This window comes from Pangasianodon hypophthalmus, chromosome 29, assembly GCF_027358585.1.
Source record: "Pangasianodon hypophthalmus isolate fPanHyp1 chromosome 29, fPanHyp1.pri, whole genome shotgun sequence".
Taxonomy (NCBI): Eukaryota; Metazoa; Chordata; class Actinopteri; order Siluriformes; family Pangasiidae; genus Pangasianodon; species Pangasianodon hypophthalmus.
In genome coordinates, this window is record NC_069738.1 from 10,562,329 (window position 1) to 10,576,836 (window position 14,508).

A 14,508-nucleotide genomic window follows, 5' to 3' on the forward strand; every position below is an offset into this window, starting at 1 on the left:
GATGACAGAAATATTGTGAGAGCTGTGAAGAAAAATCCAAAAACAACAGTTATTGACCTTACCAAGAACCTTCACAGGGCAAGGGTGACGGTATCACAATGCACCATTTGAAGAAGACTTCAAGTGCAGAAATATAGAGGCCATACCATAAGATGCAAACCAATCAGCAGTAAGAGTCAGAAGGTCTGATTGGAATTCACAAAAAAGAAATACAGAGATGAGCCACAAAAATCCTGGAACCAAGATTAACCTCTACCAAAGTGATGGAAAGGCCAAAATGTGGAGAAAGAATGGATCTGCTCATGATCCAAAACATAGAAGTTCATCAGTCAAGCATGGTGGAGGTAGTGTCATGGCTTGGGCTTGCATGGCTGCTTCTGGAACAGGCTCACTAATCTTTATTGATGATGTAACTCAGAATGAAGTTACATCATTCTGAGTTACATCTGAGTTACCCACTAAAACTGAACTGCTGTTCATCCCAGGTGATTCATCTCCATCTCAGGATCTTACAATCTCCCTAGACAATTCTCTGATCTCGCCTTCGGTTACTGCACGCAACCTCGGGGAAACCATGGACAATCAACTGTCCTTCTCCTCTCACACTGCTAATCTGACACGCTCATGTCGATTTCTCCTTTATAACATCAGAAGAATTCGTCCATTCCTTTCTACACAGGCCACACAGGTGCTTGCTCAGTCCCTTGTCATTTCAAGTCTGGACTACTGCAACTCACTCCTGGCAGGTCTGCCTCTGAGCGCCATTCGTCCTCTGCAACTGATCCAGAATGCAGCTGCACGACTGGTTTTCAACCTTCCTAAATTTTCCCATACCACCCCATTGCTGCGCTCCCTCCACTGGCTTCCTGTAGCTGCACGCATTAGATTTAAAACACTGATGCTTGCCTACAAAGCCAAAAACGGACCAGCACCTACTTATCTCAAAGCACTTATCACACCTCACGGGGCACCACGCTCCCTCCGATCCTCTAGCACTGCTCGACTGGTCCCACCATCTGTCAGGGTACAAGGAAGGCATGCATCGAGACTCTTCTCTGTTCTGGCACCAAGGTGGTGGAATGAACTTCCCCTAGATGTCCGAACAGCTGAGTCACTGGCAGTCTTCAAGCGACGTCTAAAGACTTACCTCTTCATAAAGTACTTAAGTTAGAACTTTTACAAAAAAAAATAAAATAAAAAAATCCCCAACAGAGTTTTGGACTGATGGTATTCCTAGTTTGTGACCTAGTGAGCCAATATCAGAATATATTTTTGATAGACTTCAAAGCACTATTGTAAGTCGCTCTGGATAAGGGCGTCTGCCAAATGCCATAAATGTAAATGTAAATGTAAATGAATGGTAGCAGCAGAATGAATTCAGAAGTCTGCAGAAACATTCTGTCTGTCAATTTACAGAGAAATGCATCCAGTCTAATTGGGAGGAACTTCATCATGCAGCAAGACAATGACTCAAAAAGCATTGCAGACACAACAAAAGACTTCATCAGGGGAAAAAAGTGGAAGGTTTTAGACTGGCCAGGTCAATCACTAGACCTTAACCCAATTGAGCAGCATTTCACCTCCTGAAAAGGAGACTGAATGGAGAAACCTCCTCGGAGAAACAACAACTGAAAAAAGCTACAGTACAAGCCTGGAAAAGCAATGCAAAAGAGAAATGCAACAGTTTGGTGATGCCAGTGGGTCACCAGCTTGATGCAGTTATTGCAAGCAAGAGAAATGCAATCAAATATTAAGAGTTATTTACTTTCATTTACTTTAAAGTAAATTGGGTAGTCTGCCACCGAAGGTGCCATGTTCTAAGTTGTTTAACACATCTAGATGTAAATATCAGAAAATGAAAGCTGAAATTCTGATCTATCGTCTCATATTCATTTTTGATCTCAAACCCAAATGTCTTCAGTGCATAGTGAAAACAATAGAATTGGCCTTGCTGTTCCAATACTTTCTGAGGGGACTGTGCTTTATAATACTAAGGTCACAACTGGTAGTCCTTTTTTTTTTTTTTTTTTTTTTTAAGAACAGACCAAGAAGAAAGGCTGGTCTAAAAAAAGACAGGAATGTAGTGAATGCCCAGGAACAGCACATTCACCACAGTGCAACCAAATTCACTGAAACATGATATAGGAGACATAGCCTGTGCAAATATTGAGGGTATCCATGTCCATGGTCCAATGAGGGACCATAAACAACAGCACAAAATGAGTCACAAATGCAGAAGCTCCATGCAGAAATGTTGCATGAGGATGAATCAGGCAGGTGCCATAACAGTAGAAGTGTGAAAATCCAGCATCAGAATAACATCAGGTATCAGGAATTCACATACATGTGTATCCTCAATTGGCAAATGTTTCCATATTTTATTTCACTGTCTAACTAATTACATTTTAGTTCAAAACCAAAATGGATGACAGTTAGGAAATGGATATCAGTTAGATAGCAGTAGTAATGTTAACATAAGCAGGAGTAAAGGAGGTAATAGTGAATGTTCCAGGCCAGAGAGAGGAGGCATCATTACTATATGTACAATAAAATCAAACATGTATCGCTATAAGATGAATCGTGAATCAAGGCATACGAGACAGAGAGCTGAATTCATTTTTGCATGACCTCTGTGGAAGGTGTTAAGCGTGAGGTAAGAAAACAAACATTCGGACATTTGCAAGGGAAATGATGGCATTTGACCATCCACGTGTTCTGCAGTTTGTTCAAATTGAAGTAATTTTTTCTCCCACATTCCTGAACCCCAAAGTGGAAAATTTCTACACTTACCAAACAGGAATGGATCAACCATATACTGAATAAATACTATATATTTATTTCTATTGTATATATTATGTTTTCTCATTATATTTGTATTATGGCTTCCTATTCGTGATACCATTCTATTGGCAATGGGTAGAACAATTTACATACACTGTCAAGCAAAGGACAATGAACAAATACAATACTAACTAAAATAAAATAAAATCCCATATATTTACTTTTTTTTGGTAATTGTGCTCTGAATGGTGAAGTGTTCTTATTAGAAGTAAACCAGTGCTGGTGGTTATATAAATGAGTTTATTTTGAGACGTTTGTGATGTTTTGGTAGTTGTAGTGCATTTAGTTAACAAATTAACTGTTGTGCTATGCTGCATGTGTGTGAGAGAGATGTATGTAGTTAAAAATACTCCAGACGGTGTGTGAGGCTCATGAAAATAATATACAGTCCATAAGTATTTGGACAATGAAACAATTTTTGTAATTTTGCCTCTGTATCCCACCACAATGGATTTGAAATGACACAATCAAGATGTGATTGAAGTGTAGACTTTCAGCTTTAATTCAGGGGTTTAACAAAAATATTGCATTAACTGTTTAGGACATTTTTAGTCCTTCCATTTTCACAGGCTCAAAAGTAATTGGACAAACTAACATAATCATAAATAATAAGATTATTTTTAATACCTCCCTTGAGATGCTTTTCCAGGCCTTGACTGCAGCTGCCTTTAGTTGCTGCTTGTTTGTGGGTCTTTCTGCCTTCAGTTTTGTCTTCAGTAAGTGAAAGGCATGCTCAATTGTGTTGAGGTCATGTGACTGACTCGGCCATTTAAGAGCATTCCATTTCCAAGCTCTTGGGTTGCTTTCGTGGTACATTTGGGTCATTATCCATCTGAACTGTGAAGCTCTGTCCTATCAGTTTTGTAGCATTTGACTGAATCTGAGCAGTATAGCTGTATACACTTTAGAATTCATCCTGCTACTTCATTCAAGCAGTCACATCATCAATAAACACCAGAGACCCCGTTCCACTGGAAGCCATACATCCATCCATCTTCTGTACCACTTATGCTTATCACAGGGAGCCTGGAGCCTATCCCAGAAGACTCGGGGCACAAGGCAGGGGACACCTTTGACGGGGTGCCAATCCATCGCAGGACACAATCGCACACACACTCACACACCACAACTCCCAGAAGGGACTACATGTAAACTCCATGCACACAGGGCGGAGACAGGAATGAAACCGCCAACCCTGGAGGTGAGAGGCAAACGTGCTGACCACTAAGCCACGTGCCCCCCCCAGCAGCCATACATGCCCATGCCATCACACTGCCTCCACGTTTGATAGATGATGTGGTATGCTTTGGAACATGAGTCTTTCCTTTCCTTCCCCATACTCTTCTCTTCCCATAATTCTAGTACAAGTTATAATAATACGCTAATAATATACTATCATTACTTACATCTGGAGTAAAATTGTAGCCAAGTATTTTCTGAAGTCTGCTGTTACTGCACCTGTGAACACCTGCTCAAAGTCTGTGCTGTCTATGCAGCCTGTTAAATGAACAGGCCATAATCTGCATAAACCTTTACGTCAATGTCTACATTTTCTATGGGGCTCAGGAATGCTCCCAATCCTGTCCAAAAAATACAGTGAGATTGAAAAGTCATCTAATCCTAATATTTTAATTCATACCTTTTTGACTAATTAGTGCCCCAGACAGCAGATAGCACAGAAGGCGTATACTATTAATGTATACTAATACAAATGTATAAATGGTTTTTACATATGTTTACGGTTGGCTAAATTTGATAAAATGCATACTGAAATCACTTAAATATAGAACATCTCATTTTGTAGCTGAGGTGGTCCATTACTGCTTCTAAGACCATGAGTAAATCTCCATGTCATCACTTTCTTTTCACTCTTGTCAAGTGTCATTTCAACCATATACAGCTAGTACAGTACACTGTGAAATGAAACAATGTTCCTACAAGTCCATGGTGCTACATAAAACAACACAGAACTACATGAAACTACACATTACTACATAAAGTGCATGTGCAAAAGTGTGAAAAAAGCACAAGACGGTACAATAACTACCGAAACAGGACAAGCACAGCAAGACAGTGTAGCGCTGACCAGTACACAGTTCTAGCATGAAAGTGTCAGATATAACAGGTAATGCAAAAGAATGACAATATAATAAATTGCTGTGAATGTAAACATAACTATGACATAGTTCAGCAGATAAGCTCATAACATATATGGACATAGCGGTTATTGGGGTAGCAGCCAGGTAGAGCGTATAATAATGACAATACTTATATACAATATTTTTTATAAATCCAGTAGCAGCAAAAAATGCAGGAAGTAGATACAGAAATCTGCAAAATTGCAAAGGGAGTGGGATGGTGTTCAGTTGAGTATGTATGTATATGTGTGTGTGTGTGTGTGTGTGTGTGTGTGTGTGTTGTCAGTCCAGTCTCTAAGTATTGAATCTGATGGCTTGGGGCAAGAAACTGTTGCACAGATTCGTCATGAGGGCCCGAATGCTTCGGTACCTTTTGCCAGACGGCAGGAGTTTGTGTGAGGGGTGTGGTGGCTTTGCTAATGCAGCATGTGTTGTAAATGTCTATGATGAAGGGAAGAGAGACCCTGATGATCTTTTCAGCTGTCCTCACTAGCTGCTGCAAGGTCTTGCAATCTGAGATGGTGCAATTTCCAATCCAGGCAGTGATACAGCTGCTCAGGATGCTCTCGATAGTCCCTCTGTAGAATACGGTTAGGATGGGGGTGGGAGAAAGTAAAGACACTGCTGGACTTTCTTGGTTATGGAGCTGGTGTTGAGGGACCAGGTGAGATTCTCCGCCAGGTGAACACCAAGGAATCTGGTGCTCTTGACAATCTCCACAGAGGAACCATTGATGTTCAGCAGAGACTGGTCGTTCTGTGCTCTCCTGAAGTCAACAACCATCTGTTTAGTTTTGTCCACATTCAGAGAGAGGCTGTTGGCTCTGCCCCAGTCTGTTAGCCGCTGCACCTCCTCTCTGTATGCTGACTCGTCATTCTTGCTGATGAGACCCACCACAGTCGTGTCATCGGTGAACTTGATGATGTGATTCGAGTTTTGCATTGCTGCACAGTTGTGAGTCAGCAGAGTGAACAGCACTGGACTGAGCACACAGCCCTGTGGGGCCCCAGTGCTCAGTGTAGTGGTGTTGGAGATACCGTTCCTGATCCAGAGAGACTGAGGTCTCACAGTCAGGAAGTCCAGGATCCAGTTGTAGAGGGAGGTGTCCAGGCCCAGCAGGTTCAGCTTTCCAATCAGGTGCTGAGGAATGGTTGTGTTGGATGCTGAACTGGAGTCTATGAACAACATTCGAACGTACGTGTTCTTTTTGTCCATCGTCAGGGGGACGATGGTGGTGGCCTTGAAACACATTGGAACGAAGGCGTTGCTCAGGGAGATTCTGAAGATGTCAGTGAGAACATCCACCAGCTGGTCTGCACATCCTCTGAGCACTCTGCCAGGAATGTCATCTGGTCCAGCCGCCTTCCGTGGATTGATTCTGTGTAGGGTTTTCCACACATCAGCCGTGGTTAGACACAGCACCTGGTCGTTGGGAGAAGGGGTGGTCTTCCTCGCCGTCACGTCATTCTGTGCCTAAAAAAAACAAGTGTAGAAGTTGTTCAGAGCATCTGAAAGGGAGGCATCACTGTCCCAGGCGGGTGATGTTGTCCTGTAGTTGGTGAGGGCCTGGATGCCCTGCCCTCGCTGTTCTTAGGGCTGCCTTGTTGCCAGAGATGGAATCTCTGGTCCTCAGCAGCACACGCACCTCTGCGGTCATCCACATCTTTTGGTTGGAGCATGTGATGATGATCTTGGAGACAGTGACATCATCAATGCATTTGCTGATGTAGCTGGTCACTGATGCTGTGTATTCTACCAAGCTGGTGAAGTTGCCATCGGATGCAGCTTCTCTGATCATGTGCCAGTCAGTGTGCTCAAAACAGTCCTTAAGAGCAGAGATTGCTCCTGCTGGCCAGGTTTTCACCTGCTTCAGAACGAGTTTGGAGCCTTGGACAAGGAGTCTGTATGCTGGGATTAGCATAACAGAGATGTGGTCTGAGTAGCCAAGGTGGGGCGGGGCTCCGCCTGGTACGCACCGGGGATGTTTGTGTGAACGAGATCCAGCACATTCTCCCTTCTCGTTGCAAAGTCCACATGCTGAAGGAATTTAGGGAGCAACAACTTGAGATATGCATGGTTGAAATCTCCGGCAACAATAAACACTCCGTCAGGGTGTGCGTTCTGCAGTTCCCTAATAGCCCCATACAGTTCACAGAGAGCTCCTTAGCATTAGCACTGGGGGAAAGTACACTCCGACCATAAGGACAGTAGTGAATTCCCGTGAAAAATAAAATGGTCTATATCTAACAGTCACAAACTCCACCAGCAATGCATGGGAGAATACAAAAAAATGGAATGCATATAGTCCCTTTACACATTAAAGTCCTTGAATCCATTGATAAATCCAGCCTTATACACTACATGGCTAAAAGTATGTGGACACCTGAGCTTCACACCCATGTGGTTCTTACCTAAACTGTTGCCATAAAGTTGTATGTCTTTGTATGCTGTAGTCATTACAATTTCCCTTCACTGGAAGGGACCCAAACCTGTTCCAGCATGACAATGTCCTGACATGAAGACATGGTGTGTCAAGGTTGGAGTAGAAGAACTTGAGTGTCCTGCACAGAGCCCTGACCTCAACCCCACTAAAGACCTTTGGGACCTGATTGCTGATTGTGCCCCAGACCTCCTCAACCAACATCAGTGCCTGACCTCACTAATGCTCGTGGCTGAATTAACACAAATCCCCACAGCCACGCTCCAAAATTTAGTGGAAAGCCTTCCAGAAGAGTGAAGATTATCATCACAGCAAAGAGGACTAAATCTGGAATGGGGTGTTCAACAAGCACATTTAGGAATGATGGTCAGGTGTCCACAAACTTTTGGCCATATAGTGTATCTCCATTGCTTTTGGAATTCCAGCTCCTCCTTGGGGATCCTCTTGGCTGGAATCTGTAGTCGGGAATAGAGAAGGGCTGAGCTCCTCAGCATGTTGCCACAAAGACTCCAACCAGGAAGAGCAGAAGGAAAATGAATGACTGTATATTTATATAATTTTCACTAAAATTTCTAAAGTCTGTATAAGATCAAGTTCTGTGAAAATCAGTTAAACATAATGCAACAAATTTGTTCAAGACATACCTCCATCTCTCCATGGACTTAAAATATTTTTGATTGCAGCTATCTCTGTATTGCAGATACCCTTCCTGCCAGGGATGGCAAAAATGCATGAATATAAGAAATTCAATTGATTTTGTCCATGTGTCCACTATGACTCAATATACTATGTCAGCCATATTTAAAATAGCAAATAGAGCACAAGCATCTAAGGGTTTAAACCTGTTCTGCTTCCTAGGTTTCCGTTAAGGGAAAGGGGGTAGAGCTTCCATAGAGCTGTGCACTTGCGCCAACCGATGCTCAGCAGCAGTCTCATCAGTTTTTTATATGGTGCTTTTGAAATTACATTATAGGACCTGAACACTACAGACTGCAACCACAGCTACAATTTAGTAGATCTTAAAGTATTTTATAGTGCAACTGTAGGAATTGAAATGGAACAGAACTCAAAGCCTTTCCCATTCCTCAATCATCTCACCCATCCCCCTTTAAAGTACATACAGTATACCTTCACGAGTTACCTTCTATAAAAAAAGGAGTGGACCTCAGCAGCTCTGTAACTGTAGGGCAGAGACAATTTCCAGGACAAAAATAAGGACAACAGTAGCCTGAACCCAAGCAACTCGCCATATTTAGTGCATACTGTTGCGGAGAATTCTTTCCCAATCTCACATGTAGGTTTGAGGATAAGCAAGGAAACCAAAACTTCTCAATCAGCACAAAAAACAACAACTTTGTAATAAAGGAAGACCTAAGCAATATAGGAGGTCAGTCTCAAGAGCTATCACCAAAGAGCTGACTATAGTCCAAGATTTTAAAGTCCCAAGGGCAGGACATATTTGCTTCCTCTAATTGGCTAATTCTAATTTGTCTTACTCACTCTAACTCACTTTACCATCACTAGTCTCCCCACCCCTTTGTCTTTTACGTTATCTAAAGCAAACAATTCCTAGGAGACCGCACCAGATCAGGCTGACCTAGATGTCTCAACTTCCCTCCTTATCGATATTTGACATACTGTGAGTTCTGCCTGTTAATCAATACTGTTAATCTGTTTTCTGAGATATCTGTAAAAACAACAGATTATAGGTCATACAGAAATGTTAGATTGCAAATGGCTCCTTTACACAACGAGAGAGCTCCAGTTTTGTACAGTATTTGTTGGGATGCAGTGGCAGGACACTAATTATGAAAGTTATCACAGGACGCATATTCCAGCTCTAGCATTGCTGCCCATAAATGGGATTGCTGTTTAAACATGATATGAAAAGAAGAGCTAGTTTAGGCTTTCACCAAGACTCTAGGGTTATCTAGCTAATGTTTCTAGTTAGCTACAGGAGAGTAAACACTCAGCAAGACTCCCACTGCTAACTAGCACAGATTTCACCTAATCACATCCTATATTGTGGAAAACCTCATTACTGAGAAATACCCACTTAATTTAGCAAAAGCTCAATATGATTGCCATGATTAACTTGCTGAGTGTAAGAGACTACGTACATTTGAAATTTAGCAGTGCTACTACAAAACACTTAAATTTTCGCAATGCTGATAAAATGGGTTAAACTTCAACCACTGCACAACATCCACAAACAAAAAAACTGACACCAGGCAGTAAGTGGACCATATAAAGGTACTTTATTCTGATGAATGTACAGATGTGCATCACACGCTTTAGCGGTAACGGTGCAGCTGCAGAGTGTTGCGCCTCCTCCAGGCCGCACGGCGAGAACCACCGATGGTGAGGTGGAACTTGTGGCCCTTGCCCAAACCACGGCTCTTCTTGCCGGCTGACGTGAGGCCGCGCATTTCCCTGTGCTTGTGCACGGCCTTTGTGATCCATTGTGTGTCGGGGTTGCGTCTGATGGCCTTGTGGAAGGTGTCGACCAAGATCACCTCGAAGAATTTGTATGTGGAGTCTTCGCCCACCCAGTAGGAGTTCAGCACACGGAGACCACCGCAGTGACGGCCAGCACGCTCCTGGGAGGAAAAATCATTTTCTGTTAACCCCCATTACAAACTAGCCCTTTCTAATCTGTACAGAAATTAGAACATAAATTACAAAAGTTATCAAAGTTATCAACCTCCAATGAAAAATTAAGGAGGGTGGGGCCTTGAGTGAATTTTGACCTCAACAAAAGTTTTAAAAATAACTGGTGTACATAAACAAAAGAGGTTTCAGCCCCATTATTCGAAATCCAGCTTATAATTACAACTATTCGCACACCTGCCACCAAGAGAAAATGTGTATTAGCCTATTTTTGTTAAAAATAAAAAAATCCAAGGTTTAGCAGCAACATTATAATTTTGATACCATGCTACAACGAAAGGGATACATGAAAAACTATGGTTTTCTGCCTTTTTAAAACCTGAGAGGTACAAAAAATAAACATGGTATGTCAGTTTTTTCTGGTAGCAGCTACTTTTGCTTCATGTTGACTGTATCTAGGTGAACTCTGACCTGAAAATTCACCAGCCTCAGTCTTGAGCCAATAGAAACCCAGGAGACAGAACTGTGGTCCCTTTGGTTGGTTAAAAAAATTGGAGGAAATGCTAATTATTAAGTAGCAGCCACACCTGACTTTTGCTGTGCTGTTTTCATATTGTTGCTTGGTGCACATCCAAAAATCACACACTGCATCAACATATAGCTGATCTTTGCTACTGTACTCTGAATGTGTTTTAAAGACTGGGTTTATTTAAAATAAATAAATAAATAAAAAAAAGTCATCTGCATTAACAGGCTGCCATTAATGCTGCGTTCAGCATGCCTTGCAAGTGGTAATTTGCAGGTTGTACTGGTGTCATTTTCCACCTTGGCACATTCAGCTTGCAATATTGGGGGGGGGGGAACGAACGCCTCCATGTTTTTTTTTTTTTTTGGTTAGCAACAAGCTAGCCACTCAACTGTGTGATGTATATATATTCCTCTTCAAAACAGTGAACTGTACAGTTGATGTTGGAGATTAATCAAGCTAGTATGTCTGATCTAAAGCAAACACTTAGATCCACAGTATAACTCATTTAAAGGTAAGAAGTGCTGCTTTGATCTGACGTCACTCTGTAAACAGAAAAGGAACTCGTAGTTGAGAAGACTACCCCAAGTTCACGAGTAGGAATTTCAATATGTGGTGTTTTTTTTTTTGTTTTTTTTTTTTTAAACTGGTTGGAGTTTGGGAATTAAAAGTCGAGTTGAGCGCAGAATTAACATTTTCTCTCAGAATGAAGGCTATGATATACTCTAGAGTATTGTATTCCTATTCAGGCAAAATGTTTAGATTTTTGATTTTCTTTTTATATCATTAATAAAATGTGAAGACAAATGTTCATACTGTTCTGTCTGTAGATCTGAACAACAAGTCCGCTTGAGTTTATTCAGAGTTTACTATATGGAGCAGATATAGCTTATATAGTATGCTTATATACACACACCTGGTTGCTTAGAGATGCAACAGGTATCAGTATAACCATGTGCTATTATTTTTACTGCTAGCATGAACAGTAACGTATTCACGCTCTGCCTGTAGTATTCTCTTTCTAACAATGCTGGAACATTTGCATTTTATGTTCAATAACGCCTTATAATTACTCAATTAAAAAAAGTTAATAAATCTAATACTTTTATGGAAGATTCGAGGGATGCTAACACACTGCTGTAGTCTTGTATTCTTAGTAATACATTGTTGTAGTACTGTAGTGTCAGTTCTGTGTAGTCTCATGTAGTTCTGTGTTTTTTATAGCAATATAGTTCTAGAGGAATGTTGTTTTTCACTGTGTACTGTACGGCTGAAAAGACAATAAAGCCACTCGACTGACATTTGACTGCTGCAGCCATTACACAGTTTGTTAGTGTTACAGTTATAGAAAGACTAAATGTGCTTAGTAATAATAATAATCATGTACAACATGAAGAAAGTAATGTTTGGTGTATCTTATTCTTAGCAGGTGCTGTTTTCAACTAACACTCTGTTCCAGCAAAGTCATGAGACTGAAGACCTCCATGAGTGTTGGTCTTGAGACACATGAACAGTGCAGATGTGCCCAGTGTCTGAGATCCTACAGCCTCCTAGAAGCCCTATTTCTTCTGAAGATTAACTAAATTATCTACAATGTTCACTTGTATTGTTTCTAAACCTACACAGTGGTGTATAAAGTCATACGAAAGGCAAAGCATTGCTGCACACACATTTCTCCAAGATCTGAAAGTGTGAGAAGCTCATGACGAGGAACGTACCTCAGCGACGGACTGCAGGCTGCGAGCGAACTTGAGCTGGTTGACACCATGGTGCACGGGCTTGCCGTATGTGGCACCTTTGGGCACGGGGCGTTTGCGGCCACCACGGCGCACGCGCACTCGGTAGATGACGTAACCTGTAAGCGAAAAGCACACGCTTCAGAAATGGGAAAGATTTTCAACCAAAATGCAGCAGCAAGAACTGGATCAAAAACTTCAGGGAGCGTTGTTACAACATCATGACAACTTGAGCAGCTTTTCTTGATCTTAAAATTCACACATTCGCTGAACAAACACCATGTACCTGAAAAATATACCACAAAGAACTTTCCATACCAACATTTGCCTACTGTCAACAAATTTAAATACACAGGATCACACAAATGACACTGATTTAAAAAAAAAAAAAAAAAAAAAAAAAAAAAAAAAAAAAACTACTTTCCACACTGTAAAAGATCCCAATAAAATCTAACGAATAATGGACTGAAGTCTCCTCTGTGCCAGGTTATACGATGAAGATCCTCTAATGACAGACTTGCGATAGAACTACACTCTGCTTGTGTCATCAATCTGGCTCATGCAGAAAATGAGGTCAACAAACAGATATTTTTGTAGCATGTTTCGTTTTAAGTTTCACCATTACAACTACTGTCTGATAACTGGAGCCATCTGATAAGTTTTGCAAAATCCTAAACTGCCCTCCTATTTGTGGCTTTTCGAAGAGTTTGATAGCAACAATTACAATAAAAAAAAATGTCCTCAGATGTCTTTGGTCATAAAGAGCACCTCATGTTACACGTTCCAAGACCGCCGACTCATGACCAAAGAAATCTTACAGGTGAAACATCGTACAGTGTAAACCTGGGCTTTAAGCAGGTGTGCTCACCTTGCTTGGCCTTGTAGCCCAGTCTCCGTGCCTTGTCAGGTCTGGTGGGTCTGGGAGCGCGGTGCAGGGCGGAGAGCTGGCGGTACTGCCAGCAACGGACACGCAGCAGAAAGCGCATCACATCCGACTGCTTCTTCCTCCATAACTCCTGCATGTACTTGTACGCACCCATGATGCCTCAACTGCAATCAATCAATTAATAAATCAATCAATCAATCAAGCATCAACATCATGGCACAGATGTAAACACTTTTACACTCAAAAGTTCTGCAGAACTTTTCCCAAAACTCTTTATATGAAACTAAATTTCTGGATTTTATGTTCAGTTCTCTCATCACGTTTGTAAAAAGAAAAATGAACCGTTAAACAGGTGTCCACTCATAGACTGTGTTAAAGGATAAGGAAGTGTCTGAACACTCAAACTCAGTTCTTCTCTAAAATGAAGATCTTTAAATGGCCTCTTTCCATCCTAAGTTCAGTTCTTCTCTGAAATGAAGATCTTTAAATGGCATCTTTCCATCCTAAGTTCAGTTCTTCTCTGAAATGAAGCTCTTTACAAGCTGTACCTCCACACTCATGTCAGCTCAGTGCTGCATGGAGGCTTGTTTAGAGGGAACTTGCTAAAACTAGAAGCACTACATTTTCATTATAAAGACTATAAGTGTGTTTCCTTTGCAGAGAAATGAATCTGAGCAATGAAATCATGCTCATGTTTAGTCTCTCTGTATTTTCTCCTGAACTACCACCCAGGCTGGAGTCAGGTCCTTCACCATGCGAGGACCAGCACTTAGCTTAGCTGCTTCACTACACCATTCACCGAGAACACACAACACCAAATAACACTAAATAACCCCAAATACGCCTTAATATCTCCATGTAGTCATTGTAAACTCTTTAACAGTCGACAGAACACGTCCTAAACCTGCCAGGTCTAAATAAACCAGCTATATGCGGCTATAACTGCACCGCTAACACCAGCGCTAACAAACACCTAAAGTCTAAATATCACAAAAATCCCTGTTTTAGCAGCAAAATAGCGACATGGCGGCCAACACTAAACCTTCCGGGACATATAGAAGAAATAAGGACTCTAGATGGTATTATTTGGTATAAGATTTATAACGGATTCTAGGTTGAGAAAAATGGAAAAGTCTTTCTTACGTGATGGCGTACAAACCGGAAAGAAAGAGCCCACTACCCAGAATGCCTTATGAAAAGCTCCTGCAGGGATTTCCGGTGCAAATGTCTATGGGAAATGTAGTTTATAATCGTGTTTGTGCAGCAGTGGAAGGTTAATCAAAGCCACACGAAACAAACAGCACAGACAGTACTCATATTTCGTGTGAATG

The 14,508-nt window shown here is 41.4% G+C and overlaps 1 protein-coding gene across 1 annotated transcript; it reads right to left on the reverse strand.

Annotated features, from left to right (window-relative positions):
* Positions 1–9,658: 9,658 nt before the first annotated feature.
* rpl15 (ribosomal protein L15) lies at positions 9,659–14,461 on the reverse strand. The gene is made up of 4 exons (XM_026942240.3): positions 14,321–14,461; positions 13,160–13,341; positions 12,274–12,410; positions 9,659–10,019 (listed from the first exon to the last, which is right to left on the reverse strand). The coding sequence occupies exons 2-4, from the start codon at positions 13,329–13,331 to the stop codon at positions 9,714–9,716; spliced, it is 615 nt and encodes a 204-aa protein (XP_026798041.1). The 5' UTR covers positions 13,332–13,341; positions 14,321–14,461; the 3' UTR covers positions 9,659–9,713.
* Positions 14,462–14,508: the final 47 nt, after the last annotated feature.

Coding starts and splice junctions, on each gene's coding strand:
- rpl15 (XM_026942240.3), bottom strand. CDS start 13,331: ATGGGTGCGTACAAGTACATGCAGGAGTTATGGAGGAAGAAGCAGTCG. Junction 12,411..13,159: donor GGGCTACAAGGCCAAGCAAG/GTGAGCACACCT, acceptor TTTCGCTTACAG/GTTACGTCATCTACCGAGTG. Junction 10,020..12,273: donor GCCTGCAGTCCGTCGCTGAG/GTACGTTCCTCG, acceptor TTTTCCTCCCAG/GAGCGTGCTGGCCGTCACTG.